At 43.3% G+C, this 17,467-nt stretch overlaps 1 protein-coding gene across 2 annotated transcripts in view; it reads left to right on the forward strand.

Moving 5' to 3' along the window:
* HLF (HLF transcription factor, PAR bZIP family member) overlaps positions 1–17,133 on the forward strand; it is a 54,452-nt gene extending 37,319 nt beyond the window's left edge. Inside the window, exons 3-4 of one of the 2 annotated variants that reach the window (XM_029212262.1) lie at positions 7,633–7,853; positions 12,852–17,133. In XM_029212262.1, the coding sequence (XP_029068095.1) occupies positions 7,633–7,853; positions 12,852–13,067 (437 nt within the window). In that variant the 3' untranslated portion in view covers positions 13,068–17,133. Of the gene's footprint in view, positions 1–7,632; positions 7,854–8,287; positions 9,085–12,851 lie in introns of those variants that run through there. The other variant, XM_029212263.1, reaches the window with a different exon arrangement.
* Positions 17,134–17,467: the final 334 nt, after the last annotated feature.

Here is a 17,467-nt window from a genome sequence, read left to right on the forward strand (position 1 = left end):
GAGAGAGAGAGAGAGAGAGAGAGAGAGAGAGAGAGAGAGAGAGAGAGAGGCGGTGGCAGGTGGGGATTTGTTTTTGCCTTGAAGTCAGTGTATCAGCTGAGTAAGGCTCAGGACACTTGAAAATTCTCAGGGTTATGACAGATTCCCAGCCGCTGGAGTTGAGAAGGACTCTTTCTAATATAATCTTTGGTTAAGCCTTTTCTTTCTCCTCCTCTTCTTCCTTTCTGGGGGTTTGAATGGTCTTTTCTTGACAGTATTTAACACAGCCTCTTGAAGGTTATATATGTGCAAAGTGAAGCAAAGTCCATTTTTAGAGGATAATTTTTATTTCTGTCTTTGAAAGTAAACGTTGCTCATTATAGACAATTTGAAAAATATAACAAATAAAAAGAAAAAATAGTCCCTGTTCCCCACAACAATCCTTGTTAGGAACCAGGGCTGTTTATCTCCAGTTACTCAGTAGTTAGTACTAAGCATCTTCTCCATGCAGGCTCCTTTTAGAAGCCAGGGATGCAGCAGCAAAGAAGACAAGGTCCCCGTTCCCTGGAGCTTACATGCAAATGGAAGGAGGTCACTGACAAAGGTCAACAAATACAAAAGATAATTTGGGTGGGGGGAGATAAATTTTGCAAAGGAAATGAAACAGGGTGGTTTGATAGGTGGTGAGTTGGGGCAGAGGAAAGTCAGAGGGTTTGAAGATGTGGCATTTGAACTGGTGTCTAAAGCGTGCAGAAGGACCAGGCAGGCAGAGAACAGGGGGAAAGTGTTTAGGTGGAGGGAATACTAAGGACACAGGCCTTGGGGGAGGGAGGTGCCCTGCTTAGGGCAGTTGAGGAGCAGAAGGAAGGCCGGCATGGCTGGGCATGTGCGGTAAGTAGGGGCCTTGAGTGTTACCATGTGTGGCAGTGCAAAGCCTTTGGAGGGTTTGAGGTAGGGGGTGACCTGCATAGGTTTCTGTTTTTAGAGTGTTTCCTAGTGGCTGTGTGGAGAGTGCATTGTGGGGACTCCAGTGGAAGGAGGGGAACAGTAAGGAGGATGTGGAGAGATGCTCAAGGGAGAGACCGTGCCAGCTTGGATGAGGAGGCAGTCTTTTTACTTGATTTTTTTTTAAGTATCTGGGATCATAGTATCTGTCTATCTCTCTATATATTTTGGCTTGCGGCTTGCAGAATCTTAGCTCCCCAACCAGGGATCGAACCCGGGCCATGGCAGTGAAAGCGCTGAGTCCTAACCACTGGACCACCAGGGAATTCCCCACAGTATCTATACTTTATATTTGTGTTTACGTGGAGACTACTGATTGCTTTCCAGGCACTGTGCATTATGTTAAGCACTCTATAAATACCTTGTCTCATTCATGTCTCATGTAGCCCTATGAGGCGGGCATTGTAATCTCCATTTGCAGATGAAAAAACTGGAACTAAGAGAGGTAGGTTTAAAAAAAGGAAGAAAATTCACCAGTAGTTCCTGTCCTCACAACAGACCTTACTAGGAAATGCGGAATATTTCTTTCTGGCCCTTTATTCACAAACACCCAAGTTTATACCGTATAGGTGGTGGAATGAGAAATCAAACCTAAGTCTGACTCACTTCACAGCTTAACCACTACCCGGTACATTTTAAAACCTTACTGTGATATTAATGTTATTGTATAAGCATGTCCCCAAATATACTAGCTCAGCTTGTAGATCAGTCATCTCTTGCCATGACAGTGTTTACCAAACACTCACAAATACTTGGTAGCATACACACATGAGGGTTTAACGTTCACTCGTCTGAAATTGCTGTGGGTTGGTCAGGTAGCTCTGCTGATATTGGCTGGACTCGCACATCTCAGGAACAAGTGATCTGGGCTGACCTAGACTGGCCTGCCCCACGTGCCCTTCACACCCCCGAGGAGGCTAGACCAAGCATGTATATATGGTGGTGACGAAAAGTGCTGCAGAGAACCAGCAGGACATGCAAAACCTCTTTAGGCCCAGCCTCAGAACTGACACTCTGTCACTTCTGCCACAAGGCCAGCCCAGATTCAAGGGGTGGGGAAATAGACTCAGCCTGGAACTGCAGAGTCACGTGGAACAGGACATGGGTAGAGGGAGGGATGAGACCTCTGGCCATTAGGACATTGTTGCCTTTGCAGAGTGCTTGTTGGACAAGTTAACAGGTTCCTGCCATCGGAATAGAGACTAGCTAAATCATCCTCAGAGTTCAGAAAGCCTGCATCCTTAGGGTGTACTTTTGAGGCCTTTATTTAATCTCCGTACCTAGTATGGTAACACTTTACATACCCTCGAGTGTTACTGCAGTCTTCTAAGTTAATTGGCACCCTGTAATGTAAGGATTCTCGGAAGCAGGGTGTTTTGCAGTGAAGGGAGCCCCGATGATGGTTCTCTTCTGAAAGCAGTTGGTACAAAGAGGGTCAGAAGTGCTATTTCAAACTCAAATTATGACTCTCTAGGGTCAAAGAGGTTGTGAGAAGCAAACAGACCGCAGACTGGTTATGGGAAGGAGAGGAAGATCATGAACCAAACTGAATCACAAGGAATTTCACCCATCAGTTCTAATAGAGAACCCATGGGCCAAAACCAAATCGTTTTCTCCCTTCTCAGCATTCTTTATAGAGGATAATGTTCCTCAGCTGGCTGATGCTCGTCAGTGGTAACACTAGGATATGGTGTCTGTCCTGACAGTACGGCTGTGTTTAACTTCCTGAATGGGGAGCACATCAGAAAGGTTGGAGATGCTGTAGTTAGTCTTGAGGGTTAAATCGTAAATGTAGCTACAGTTTATTACTTTGTTGCAGCCATAAGCTAAAGAAATAAACCATCAACTTCAGATTGGGACACAGAACACAGATTGTGGCTGTACCCATTCATTGATGACTTCTAGCTAATCAGCTAATTGAACGTGAGATGCTAAATTCTTGTTAAGTATGTAAGAATAAAAAACATCCTATCTTCAGTTATGCTATTTGGAGGTTTAGGCATGCCTACTCTATGACAAAAGTGGAGGCCAATTTTGGGTTTGAAGGTAACTTCTAATCTTCTAGATTTAAGCCCTTTGTTCCACCCTTTCCACCAGAAATCCTCCTTGGCTCTCCTGGAAGTGACTTTCATTAAGATGCTTTTAAAAAGAAGAAAACAATGTTCCAGCAAACTGCAGAGTCTACACCGTGGGGTTGATCCTGTCCACCCCTGATATTTCAAAGAAAGCCTTGGAGAAATACCAAGCTCAGACTTAACAAATACAGGAAAAAACCACACGATCATCTCAACAGATACCAAAAAAGTCATTTGAGGAAATTTAATATGTGATTTCTGATTTTAAAAAAACAACTCTCAGTGCAGTAGGGCTGGAAGGGTTGGAAATGCCTTAGCTTGTCAAACTGTTATCTGCTAGGATTCTATAATAGACCTTAAGGATATGAAGCATTAAAAGTTTTTTCATTAAAGTCTGGGACAAGCAGGGACCTCCAGTCTCATCCCTTTTACCTATTGCCTTGCAGAGCCCAGCCAGTGCAGGGAGGTGTTTTTTTTTAGGTAGGAATTATAAACATTGAGGCAACAACTATCTCTAGAGGCAGAAAAGATTATTTACCTAGAAAACTCAGAGAAGTTAGAACTATTAGAACTAATAAGGGAGTAAAGTGGCTGGATATAAACCCAGCATTTTAAAACCAGTAGCTTCTTATATGTCAGCAGTAACCAATTAGTAAGTCTAACAAGGGAAATTTACATTAGCAACAATTATGAGAAAACATTGAAGGGATAAACTTAGCAAAAAATGTGAAAGTTTAAAGTGAAGAAAACTGTGAAACTTAAAGATGTAAGAAAAAGAACAAAAAGTAAAAATGGGGAGTATACTAAGGTTATATTGAATATTTAAAAGGTATCAGTTGTCCCTAAATTTACCTATGGCTTTCATGCAATCTTCATTCAAAAATTCCATTAATAATTTTAAATATAACTTAATATATCCTGAAATTCATCTAGAAGAGTGTAAGAATACTGAATAAAATTTTACGAAAAGAACAATAAAGAGGGAAGAACTTGCCCTATCAAATATCAAACCTTACTTACCATTATATTAAGACACTTGGACAATACTGTGTAATGCCCCTTGCATGTACTTTATACAAAAATAAATCTTAGGTGATTCAAAATCCTAAAAATATAAATTAATTATAGTTGTATTAGAGAAAAGTATAGAGTAATATATGTACACACACGTATGTACACACGTATATGTATACATACATACTTGTATACGTGCATGCATATAATATAATTTGGGGATAGAGAAGGTATGAAATTAGAAGCCATAAAGGAGAAAATTTTAAGACATTATTACCATATTACAGTGTAAGATCTTGTCAGTAGTGCAAAACTCTATAAGCAAAGTTAGAAAACAAACAGTCTGGGAGAAAATATTTTCTACAAATAAAACAGATGAAAGGATTATATCCATCGTCTATAAAGAGTTCTTTCTATAAAGAATTCTTACAAATGAATAAGCAACAAAATCCATTTAAAAAGAAGCAAAAGATATGAAGAGGGTGGTATACAGGAGAAGAAATGGATCCAATGGACATGTGAGATGCTCAGTCTCACTAGTAACAAGGAAATGTAAATTCAACAATAGTGATATTTGTATATATCAGATTGGCAATATTTTAAAAATTAATATTTAATTGTACAAAACTGCACTCTTAGAAATGTTGGTACAACTATAAATAGATAAGATTCAGCAATGCTTTTAGAAATATAAAATATACATGTCTTTTGCATGAACAGTCTCACTTCTAGACATCCCTTCTATAAAAATACTCACATATCTAAAAATCCTTCCATTGGGGAATGATTAAGTAAATTGTTACATATCCAAGCTATGGAATACTACTCACCCTTTAAAAAGAACAGAGTAGTTCTGTTTGTACTAACATGGGAAATTGCATATGGTATACTGGTATATTGAAAAAGTAATTTAAGATCTGTGGGTAGAATAATCCTATTTGGGTTAAATCATTTATATGTAAAAACCAAGGATTGAGAGGTTCACACCAAGCAGTTAAGGGTGGTCTCCTCTGGGAAGAGCAGCAAGGTAGATTGGGGGCAAGGGAGACACATTTCTGCATTTGTTGAAATTTTGCAATGAACATCTTTGGTAATTTAAAAAAATTAATGTAGGGCTTCCCTGGTGGCGCAGTGGTTGAGAGTCCGCCTGCCGATGCAGGGGACACGGGTTCATGCCCCGGTCCGGGAAGATCCCACATGCCGCGGAGCCGCTGGGCCCGTGAGCCATGGCCCGCATACCGAAAAAAAAAAAAATTAATGTAATGATGCATTCTTAACTTGAAAATTCTTATATTAAAAATTTGCAAATCCACAAAAGGTAGGACAAAATAATAAAGATCTTCCTCCCTCTCAGTGATACTGTGGACATTTAGGAATAAAGGGGGAAAAATGAGTCCAGCAGAGTTAATACAGTAGAAAATATAGACAAACAAGGTGATGCAAGGGTATCTTGGGAGAAAAGAGACCCGGCTGTGTTTCTCATGTACTTTGCTGGTTGCTCTGTGATGCTGGGGAAGCTATTGAAAGCCATTGACTCGTCTGTGGTCCAGTTAGGTTTTCTCTGTGCTGCAGGTAGGGCTGACCTACTTCCACTGGGAGAAAGGGCTCGAGAGAAAGAATGCAGATAAAGCTTCTGCCTAAATGTGAAGTGTTATTGTTAGAATGTTCATGAATGAATGTCGCCCAGCATCTCAGAGGGCCCCCGTTAAATGAGGAGTATTCTTTGTAGAAGCAGAACTCTGAAGTAGGCACCACCGTGAGGAGTGGGGTGGGGATAAAATAGAGAAAACATGAAAGACCATGTGGTCTGGTAGAGGAGGGTGTGTGTGTGTGTAAACCTTAACATGTATAAATCAATAAAGGGGATTTAAATACAACATAATTAACAGAATGCTGAAGTACTAGGGAAGAACTTGAAGTAACTTTGAGCAATTAGATTTGGGAAATATTAATTAAGACATGCTTCCAGAGGGGAGCAGAGGGTGTATCTACCTGTGGGTGTGTGTATGTGATGCGGGGGTGACGCATGGGGCGTGGTGGTTGAACTGAGAGGGCATTGGGTAGCTTTATTATTAAGTTCAAAGAGAGTTTCTAAAGGGAAAGTAAAATACCTGTTTGACTCAGATATGGTCCATTTTGTAAGGCAATGTCGAGAGGCACAAGATCAAATTTAGCTTGACCCCATCCAGTGCAGAACTCAGCAGCCTCTAGAAGCTGGAGCTGAACTGAGCGAGGCTAATGAGAAATCTCCATCCTCTGCCAATGCCTTGGGACCCATCTCTTCCTCTTTGGCAAGCAGGATACAAAGAGAGCTCAAAGCAGAGTGGGGACCAAAAGGTCCCCAGAACGTTCATTCTGCAAGCTCCCCACCAGGCCTTTCCGGAAAACAGACGAGCCTGGTTTCACAGGTTAGCCAGAAAGCAAGTCGATGGCTTTGCCCTTCAACCCGGGGTAGTTTCTAATGGCACCTACAGGATACTCCGCATGGCGTCCAGCCTTCAGCAGTGAGGGAGAAGAGGACGTGTGCTAAGCCGAGCTGAGCTGTATCCTCTCATTTATTCTCTGGGCGTGAAAGGGGTGATTGTAAAATTCAAATGGAACTAGAAGTTGAGGTTCAGAGCTCCCCACATAAACGCTGCAGTCTGTTATTCCGAAATGCAGTCCACCCTCTTTCGAGGACCTTTGTGCGTTTCAGTGGTTTGGTTTGCAGAACCGTCAAGTGGAAGTTAGATCATCTCCGTTGCATCTTTTCCATTTTGCTCAATATTCCTTGAATGCACACATGGGTTAGCACCACAGCCTGGTAGCTCATCTCCTGTCTCCAGTCCTGCCCCCTTCAGTTCACTCCTCACACTTCTTTCCACACTTCAGCTCTGCTTCTCACTTCAGTGCTCAGAAGCCCTCAGTGACATTCAAGGCCTTTTATGACATCCCTACTGCCCACCTTCCTTGACCACGTCTCTTGCATTTATGCCTCTCTCCTTTCCATCTTGTGTTCTGATACAGCTACCCAAGACTACTTGTGGTTCCTCAAAAATGCAACCCTCTGTCTTGTATCTGTCCCTGGATTACCGTTTTTACTAATTACTGTGTGTCTCAAGACGCCGCTATACCAAGCATCTTCTCTAGGAGTGTTCCCTAACCTGCTTCGGGTTATGTCCTTTCCCCCCACACTCTGGAAGCACGTGTGGTTTCCTTTCATCCCTTCACTATATCTCACTGGCTAGTTTTGGTCTGATTCCCTGACTCACCTGGAAAACACCTTAAAGGTAAAAAAGAGTACCTGACACACAGTTGGTGCTTCATGAATATGTTGTAGGACGGAATGAATGCATGTATTTTTTAATTTAGTTTGTGAATATGTGTATGTGGGTCCTTGTTTTCCCTGATCTGACATGAGTAAAGCCATTCAGCCTGCTGTGCCTCAGGAACGATGTTAGAGTCACATTTAAGTAAGTTTAAGACTCTTGCCCTCATCCTCATACTTGAGCATCATCAAGTAGCTGTCTCCTGGGCCTCCATAGAGTGTGCATGAATTAAAACTCCTGTGTTGTTCCAGGCCAGCTGTTGCCAGCCAACCGCAATACTCCGAGCCCCATTGACCCTGACACCATCCAGGTCCCGGTGGGCTATGAGCCAGACCCGGCCGACCTTGCCCTCTCCAGCATCCCTGGGCAGGAAATGTTTGACCCTCGCAAACGCAAGTTCTCTGAGGAAGAACTGAAGCCACAGCCCATGATTAAGAAAGCTCGCAAAGTCTTCATCCCAGATGATCTGAAGGTAAATTGGAACTGGTAATTAGGCTGTGGGCAAGTGGAGAGTGGGATCAAGAGGCAGATTAAAAGGGTGACCCCAGGAAAATCACACAAGCTAGTGAACAAAGACTTGTGATTTCTGATCCCATTTCTTGGCACGTGGCGAGGCAAGTTGCTTCCTCTCTGGGTGTCTTCTGAACTATGCCTTCCATATCTTGATAATGCATAGATATAAGGAAAAGCAATAAAATGGAGTGCTTTGCAGCCCATGAAGGAAGCAAACCCACTACAATCTGCAAGGAAACCTATGAAAGCCTAATAAAATCAAACCAGGATCTTTCAAGGTTGAAAAGAGAAAAAAAACAATTATTTGGGAAGGGCATCTGGACCTCATAGTCTCCAAGGGTTACCTTTCCTTTGGGAATTTAACACTAATTAACTGCTTCCATTTCTCTGTAGGCCTCAGGGAGTAACAGCCAGAGACAGGACCTCTCTCCACATTGCCAGACTTGGATACTAGGGTGGGACTTTTAAGGAAGCTGGTGGGTTTCCTGACACTATTTATAAGTAATATTCACTCTGTGTCTCAAGTAAAGATCACTTGAGTATCTCAACAAAAGGTTAATTTGGGGTTGGTTTTTCTCTACTGTGTTGAAGGCACACATTATTTATAAAGGAAAATAGCCTTACCTTAGGAAATCAGATACAACTTAAAATTAATCTGACACATTTAATGATACCTTAGGAAGAGAATTCTTTCTGAACTTACGCCACGCCTACTAATACCAAAATAGAACCATTTTTGATTACCCATTGCTTAGAATTTTTTGTGTTTATGTTGCTTTCCAATCATATGGACAATAGAGATATGATTGTATACATTCAAGGCATTGGAAGCAGACATAATTTTCTAACTGCTGACCACCATTTCTCAAACCTAAATATGGTTCACATGAAGAGACACTCCTGTTGGGAAAATGGGAGTTTGGGACATTGTCCTGGAACTGATTTAGACCATTTACTTCTGCTTTTCACATATACAAAGAGCACTGGAGGAAAATGTACCCGGCAGATTTAAGTCACTGCTGTCATCCAATACCTCAGATTACCTTCAGTGATGCAGAATCATAAAATGTCCGGGTTTTGGGACTTCCCTGGTGGTGCAGTGGTTAAGAATCCACCAGCCAATGCAGAGGACATGGGTTCGAGCCCTGGTCCGGGAAGATCCTACATGCCGCGGAGCAACTGTGCCTGTGCACCACAACTACTGAGCCTGCACTCTGGAGTCCGCGAGCCACAACTGCTGAGCCCGTGTGCCACAACTACTGAAGCCCACATGTCTAGAGCCCATGCTCCACAACAAGAGAAGCCACCACAAGGAGAAGCCCTCTCACCACAACGAAGAGTAGTAGCCCCCGCTCGCTGCAACTAGAGAAAGCCCGCACGCAGCAACAAAGACATAATGTAGCCAAAAATAAATAAATAAATAAATTTATTAAAAAATAAAATGTCGGGTTTTAAAAGGGACCTCAGAGATTCACTGGACCAAAGTGATCATTTTACCACTGAGGAAATGGAGACACAGAAAGGTAGAGGTGAGCACTGCTAGTTAGTGTAAGGCCCAGCTTCGTCCCCAAGTCGGCTAGCTTCCAGAAAGGTCACTGAAGCACGTTGGCCCTGACAGGAGCTACATCGGGAGCCTTTGGGTGACAAACCAATAGCTGTCACCCTGAGAATCAAAAGAGGAAAGTGCATAGTAAAAACACCAGAAAATTGAAGCTAGTCAGGGAATCGATGGTTAGACTAAGATGGGGTAAGAAAGGGGCCCCGTGGGATTAGGTCCTGGGTGATTAGGCATCTTCTTTCGGCTCATGCTTTTCCTCATCTTGTGTTCTTAGCCATACAATTCTGTGTGCATTTTGGAACTTGCCTCTTAAACTAAACTGGGGAGCCCATTCAGTAGGGATTTCCTCTTGAATGGAGGCAAGTTTGAAGGGATGCTGCTGAGCAGTAGATACAACTTCCAGCCAGACCTGCACGTGGTCTCCAAATTTACAAATTTAAAGCAAAGAGCAAGCTTACTTAATTACCCTGGTAAACTCAGCAACAAAGAGGCCACGTGAAAAACGTCTGTGCTGGAATTATGCATGTTACTGCCACCGTGGCTGGGCCTGGCCTTCTCACGTGCCAGTGAGGGGAGCAGGCAGGAACACTGTCCTGCCAGGTGTCCCTGGATTCCTTCAGTTGTGAGTAAAGTCTCAGGCCCCAGAGCATGAGCAATGGTGAAGCAAGAAGCAGAGCTGTAAGATGTGGCAGGAGGACTGAGCTGGGTGGGGCAGGTGACCTCCAGCCCTGGATGAGCAGACCGAGTGAGTGAAGTGGCTCTCCCTGCCACTGCCTGCACCCTCTCTCTGGAGCCATTCATTTGGGTTAGCGGGCAGCCCCAGGAGGATGAAGGGCTGGCATGCTGATTCCTAGCTGAGAATCAGTTTAAGCGCCTTGGTGTCTTTCAAACACCTATTCATTCACTTGATAAATATTTTTCAAATGCTAGTGTCTGCCAGGTCCGATGTCAGGGCCTGGGGATTCCAAGGTGAGCCACTACTGACATTGTTCCTGCCCCCAAGTGAGAAAAAGGGAGTGTTGACATGTCAGGGGGGGCCTGCTGAGCAGAGGTGTCATCAAACACCAGACCCTCAAGAAGATGGGACTGGACTGAGGAGTTCTTTGCCAGGTAGGGGTACCTCCGTAGCCAGATGGCATCTGCCCCTGGGAGATAGAGGGAAAGGGTACAGGTGATGTATCAGCCCCACTCAATATCCTGCTCTCCCCGCCCCCCATTTCTGTGCTGACAAAGGTGGGAAAGCTGGTTTTTCTTTTCTGGGACAGTCCTCCTATCCTATCCAGTCCTCCTATCCTCCTGTCCTATTCCCAGCTCCTCTCCCACCTGAGATGGTCCCCATTCCACACCTTGCCCAGCTCATCTGCACATGTGGACAGGTGAGGCTGGGAAATGAAAGCACCTTAGAAGTGAGAAGAGCTCAGAAACTGGTTGCTACACTGAGGTCAGCTGGTGACTCCCTTGGTCCTTAAGACCTGGTCACAAACCACCAAGTCCATGGCCTACGGTGGTACCGCTTCCCCATCCTCCTGCGCGCCGCACACAGCTTCTCCTTGTTCTCATGTAACCCTTCTCTCCCCGGCCCCTGTGTGCAGGTTCTGATACGTCCTAAGCCAACCCCTCTTTCCAATCATCTTGGAAACTACACTCCTGGGAACACTAATGAGTATGGTAGATTCACTGATTGACCAAGGGGGTGGAATTGGGGCTTACAAAGTAACAGACAACTTCCATCAGAGCTGGAGCTTTCACTGTTGTTAATGTGCCTTAGGCTGTCTCACCCCTGTGGAGTCTTGTGGTCTCTCAGCTCCTCCCAGCTTCTCTGGGCCAGCGCCCTAGTCTCTCACCCCTTCCTCCCGCCTCTGCACCCTTTCTGAAGGAAAGCAACAAATCCTGCCCCAAGCTTAATTATCCAGGTATTTTCCAAAGGACAGCCTCCTCTCTAAGAAGAATTCTGGCACTAGCTATTATGAAGATCACCGTTTTCACTTTGTTACACATTATTATGAAATGTATAGCAAGCTGGGAGTGGTTTATAAATAAGAGAACAGTACTAGCCTGTGAAGGGCAGATGGAAGGTGCCTGCATATGCTTTCTGTCTCACACTTCCTGTCTTTGTGCTGGGCAAGTGTTGGCTCAGGATAAATGGCAGGGATGGCACAGACCACTGACCTTGGACTTTGCTCGCAGCCTTGGCCTCAAACCATGTGACCTCCTCCAGTGCCAAATGCCTCTTGGAATCCTGGGGGAGGGGAAGAACTGGCTCACTCACTTATTCTGGGTGGCACATAACTGCAGGTATTAGCTTTGCTAGGATTGAGGAATTTACTGTTGCAAGTTGTTGAGAAAAGGGGGTTGCAAAACCCACCAGGTGGCACCATACATGGAAGAAGACTTCCATTTCTTAGTCCTCCTAGGAAGGTTTTCCCTTTTTTGGCAGTGATGGGGGGTGGGGTGGGGAAAGGAGGGATTGCTTTCATGTTGACCACAGTTAAACATCACTTAGGCTAAGACAGCCTAGAAAACAGTTAAACAGGAAATTCGAGTAAATTATTTAAATGTTAGCCACCAATATGAGTGTATTGATCAGTGGCAGGTGGAACTTTTTTTATTTGTTTTTAATTGCCAAAGTATACATGCCCATTATAGAATATTCTAGTAGTTCAGAAGGATATAAAATAAAAGGTGAAAGATCCTACCTCTCTCCTTGGCTCCCTCCTTCAATCCCCTTTCCGAAGCCACCACTTTTAATGGCCACGTGGAAACCTTCTGGGCCTCTGTCTATGAATATATACTGTTATAATTTTTAAACCAAAGTGGGATGAGGAACCTATTGATCTGCAAATTGCCACTGTTTCTACCCACGTAGTGATATGTCGCTAGCATCTTTCTGGTTCAGCGGGATCATTATTTTTAACCGTTGTGTGAATCTATCATGATGTAGTTATTAAAGCTCCTGATAATTAGGGGGGGGTTTGCCCATTATTTTCTATTACAAACAATGCTGCGGTAAAAATTTGGTGCCCGTGTGTGCGCACGTGCCTGAGGACTGCGCTAGGGTGCGAGCCCAGAGGCACGGTGCAGATACCGCCAGGTCGCCTTTCAACAATACTGTATCAACTTATTCAGGAAAGCACGCTCCCAGGGAAGAAAAGGGTTTAACATTTCCAGCAAAGAGAGGGAAGGAGTTAGGCTTGTCCTTCAGGGAGTGCGGGAGGCTAGGCTTCGCTTGGGGACGTGCGCTCTGTTGGGCGGGAGAGGCGGCCCGGCGAAAGGCGGGTGCCCTCGGCTCGCAGAGCCGGAGCCGGAGCCTGGGACGGTGGGGATGCGGAGCCCGGTGGGGATGCGGGACGCAGGCCGAGGTCTAACCGCGTCGGTGTGTGTTTCCCCCGCCCCGAGCAGGACGACAAGTACTGGGCGCGGCGCCGGAAGAACAACATGGCGGCCAAGCGCTCGCGTGATGCGCGGCGCCTCAAGGAGAACCAGATCGCCATCCGCGCGTCCTTCCTGGAGAAGGAGAACTCGGCGCTGCGCCAGGAGGTGGCCGACCTGCGCAAGGAGCTGGGCAAGTGCAAGAACATCCTGGCCAAGTACGAGGCCCGGCACGGGCCCCTGTAGGCCGGCGTCCGCGGGCGGCCTCAGGCCCCGGACAGGGGTCTCCTGGTTGATTGCACCGCACCTACCGACCTTCCTGACATCAGCACTTTACCAGATGCATCAACAGGACGGACTCACATTTTGGCGTGGGTGTGTGTATGTGCTTGTGCTCATGTGTGGTCAACGTGTGTGTGTGTGTGTGTGTGTGTGTGTGTGTGTGTGTGCGCGCGCGCGCGCGCATCCCTTTGCACTTGCCATTTTGATAGCCCTCCATCGTCTTTTAGTTCCAAAATGAAAGGTGCCATGTTTTTACTGGACTGCGGAGACCTCTCGTGGGTTTCCTGACCCCCTTCCTCCTCCACTCCTGCCCTTTCCGCGTGGCTTCATGTTGGCACTTACCTACTCTTCCAGGACCCTCTGGTTGGGTTCACTAAGAAGGGCCCTGGTGAAATAGTAGATCTCGGTTTTCAAGACCACAGGCTCTTGTTTCTGTTTAATCTGTAAGTTACCATGCTAATAAGGTGCACAGAATAATTTAGCACTACACTGCAGCTCCATTCAGTTACAGGTTGCTTCCCTCCTATCTTCAGTTTTGGTGATAATCGTCTTCAAATTTAAAGTGCTGTTTAGATTTATTAGATCCCATATTTACTTACTGCTGTCTACTAAGTTTCCTTTTAACTCTACCAACCCCGGCAAGTAAGAGTACTATTATAGAACACAGAGTGTGTTTTTGCACTGTCTGTACCTAAAGCAATAATCCTATTGTACGCTAGAGCATGCTGCCTGAGTATTACTAGTGGACGTAGGATATTTTCCCTACCTAAGAATTTCACTGTCTTTTAAAAAACAAAAATTACAGTAATGCATTTGAGCATGACCAGAACATCCCCAGGACAGAGAAGCAGAGGGAAATGCCAGGTCTAAGAACGAGGGGTTAACTTATCAGTACACAGCCAAAAAAATGCATCTTGGAACAGTTTTTGACATTGATGTGTTTGCTTTTGTTTTCTCCTCTTTCCCATACCCTTAGCCCCCAGTTTTCTAGTTAACTTTTTCCACATCCCTCTTGATATTCAATACAATTCAATTAAGATTCAGTTTTCCCCATTTTTTGTAATATATATGTTTTTGTGAATTATACCTTGTCGTTTTTAAAAATCAGTCAGTTAAGTTAATAAGTTGATGTTTTGTAAAACCCTTTTTCCTAGTGGTGTCATTTTTGAATGCTTCATAAATTAATGATTTTGGAGCTTATGTTTCTTATTCTCTGTTTGCTTTTGAACGTATGTGCTCTTATAAAATGGACTTCTGAAAAATGAATGTAAAAGACACTGGTGTATCTCAGAAGGGGATGGTGTTGTCACAAACTGTGGTTAATCCAATCAATTTAAATGTTTACTGTAGACCAAAAGGAGAGATTATTAAATTGTTTAATGTTTATACAGAGTAATTATAGGAAGTTCTTTTTGTACAGTATTTTTCAGATATAAATACCGACGATGTATTTTGGAAGACATATATTATATATAGCAAAGAGAAAAGGAAAACTATTCCATGTTTTAAAATTATATAGCAAAGATATATATTCATCAATGTTGTACAGAGAAGTGCTTGGGTGTTTTTGAAGTCTTTAATATTTTAAGCCTATCACTGACACATCAGCATGTTTTCTGCTTTAAATTAAAATTTTACAACAGTATCGAAGCTTGCTGTGACAAATTCTGCTCTAAAACATCAAAGGAGCTTTCTTATTTCCTATTAGGTCTCAGAAAGAAGTCAGTTAACATCACCCAAAAGCACAAAATGGATGTTAGTCAAATATTTATTGGACGATACAGTGTTTTTTAGGAAAAGCATGTGCCACAAAAATGTTCACTTCAAAATTATGAGTTCCTGGAATGGAACATCACTGCAAGCATCCCAAACAATTCTGTTCGCCTCTGTGAGCACGTGCATCTGATGCAGTATAAGGTTAATATTGGTGCTATGTGGATGGTTTATAATTTGATAGATGTTTTGACTTTAAAGACAATTGTTCTTTTGTTTCACTAACTTGTGTCGAGAGATTCTGCTGTTGTTGCAAAGAAACATTTTCCGCAAGATTAAAATACCCTTTAATCAGTGGGGTTTTCTAGTTTCCTGTGTCCAGAGTATGTAATTCTTTAGTGACCTGGTGGTCTCCTTATCAATCTGTCAGCAGTGCTCCTCTCATAGTGTCATAGTCTTGGAAAATCTGAATAGTAAAATATTCCTGTTAGGTATCCATTTTGTCCCAAGCTACAGATTATGGTGGGAGATGGGAGAGTATTGGAATTGAAATACATTGTTCAGGTAAATAACCAATAAAATAAACAAGACCTTTGGCAAACTTAAGCGGAACTGAATAAGTGTTATTCAGAGAAACAAGTGGACATGGAGTTGGCCTTTTTATAGGTAAAGAGACTAATTGCAGCAGAATTGTTAAATCGTCACTAAAACAGAAACAAATGACATCTTTAAGTGGAGAAGTGTTGAAGGATTGTACTGAAGACCATCTAAATTCATTGACGTTTAAAATGGTAGCTGAAAAAACTGTATTTGAGTACTGGTCTTTCTGAAATTAGGTTGTTTGTATCAAATGAGCATCATAAATGTTTTCTGCAGAAGAAATAAGATCATAATAAAACATTCTTTGGCGTGCCAAGGGAGGTTTCAGAAACCTACCTCGTCTTAAGAATTTAAAAACTTTGGAGTCTGTATAGGTGCCTTATATGTAGGTTATTGTCACCACACACATGAGCACTCAACCCCTGGACTCACTGCCTTCTGTCCAGGGCAGTCAACTAGTAAATAAAGCAGTTCTGCTAACTGGTATGGGAAGCCCGGCCCAATTTGGAATGACTTGGATCATCCAGGGTCAAATGAGTTCTGCAGACTGAAGCTATTAAAAGAGTCCTGTTGTAATTTTTCACCTTTTCATCATAAGCATCTTTCAGAGATTAATTACTTGGCCATTAAAAATGAATCCAAATCATATGCCAACATCATTTAGACATGATTTGGAATGAGCGGCCTAGAACTTCCTGACAAGGTCACATCATCATTTCTTTTGACTAGACTTGCGAAGAAAGGCAAAAATTGGTCAGCCTATCCTTCTGCTTGTGCCGCCTTGAGGACATAGGTAGGGAATGGGAGGGAGGTAAGTGATCACTTCCTCCCCTTGAGAAAGTGGCCACTTTTGACCATTCAAAACCCACAGTGAGCAGGATAGTGACAGGCCTTTCATCTTCAAATATAACAGACCACTGTGAAACCATCCTTTGAAGCAGAAGGACCATTTGTTTGAGGAGCGTGCAGACGGAATTCTGGCATTGGGTGGGGAGGAAGCTGTATGAGAAAGCCCAGAGGTTCCTTCCAACTCACCAGTTTTGTGAGGGAACTCACAGTAATTCTGAATGTACATTTGAAAAGTCTTGAGTCTGTTTTCAGAAGAGTCAAGAAGAATTTTAAGTAGAGTCCTTCCCACCTCCCACCCCCACCCCAAAGTAAAACAAAGGTCATTCTGTAAAACGCAAGGAGTTTATCTACTTTTCCCCTAATGTTCCTTTTAGGAAAACTCAAACTTGATCAGCGTTAGTCAGACCAATCCCAGAAGGTGGTAGACACCTGCTCTCAGTCCGCCAGCTTCCCGCTGAGGGCTTCTAGGCCCCCACTGGGAAGGCCAAGATCTCCTCTAGGTTTTCTCTACAATTAACAATGTCATTTTTAAATGAGCAAAGCCATGTCTTCAATCTTGATGCACTGGATTTGGCAACTAAAGTCAGTACATTTTGCAAAGGGCCAAGTGTATGTAGAGGAATGTGTGTGTGTGTGTGTGTGTGTGTGTGTGTGAATAGTTAAGGCATAAAATCTTTCATTTTGGAGCACCTTACCGAACATAACAATAATCACTGTTATCCTTTTGGCAACACCACAAAGATTGCATCTGTTAAACAGGTACAAGTTCACTTGAGGTCAGTGTAATTGTACACCATGGTGTTTATTGATGATAAGTCCAAACCTTTATCTGTCTGTTATTCTTAATGTTTAATAAACTTTGGATTGTTTCCTGTCTTTCCTTTATTTTTGTTGACAGTCTGCTGGAAATTAGATTCTGTTCCCAATTCTATCATAAAGAAGCCATTGACAGAGATTAATTACATAGATGATAAAGTAATAATACTATATAGTTAGTGAAAAATCAACATTTATTGAGTACTTACATGCCAGGCACTATGCTAAACACTTGCATGGAATATTTTATTTAATCCCATGTCAACCCTATGAGGTAGGGACAATTGTTATCTCCATTTACAGAAGAAAGATAGAAGGTTCGGGAGCTTAAGTGGCTGGTAGAAGTGACAGAAAAGAGTTCTGATCCATCAAATGAGTGTCATTTA

This window comes from Monodon monoceros, unplaced genomic scaffold (assembly GCF_005190385.1).
Source record: "Monodon monoceros isolate NGI ecotype Baffin Bay Population unplaced genomic scaffold, NGI_Narwhal_1 Super_Scaffold_9, whole genome shotgun sequence".
NCBI lineage: Eukaryota > Metazoa > Chordata > Mammalia > Artiodactyla > Monodontidae > Monodon > Monodon monoceros.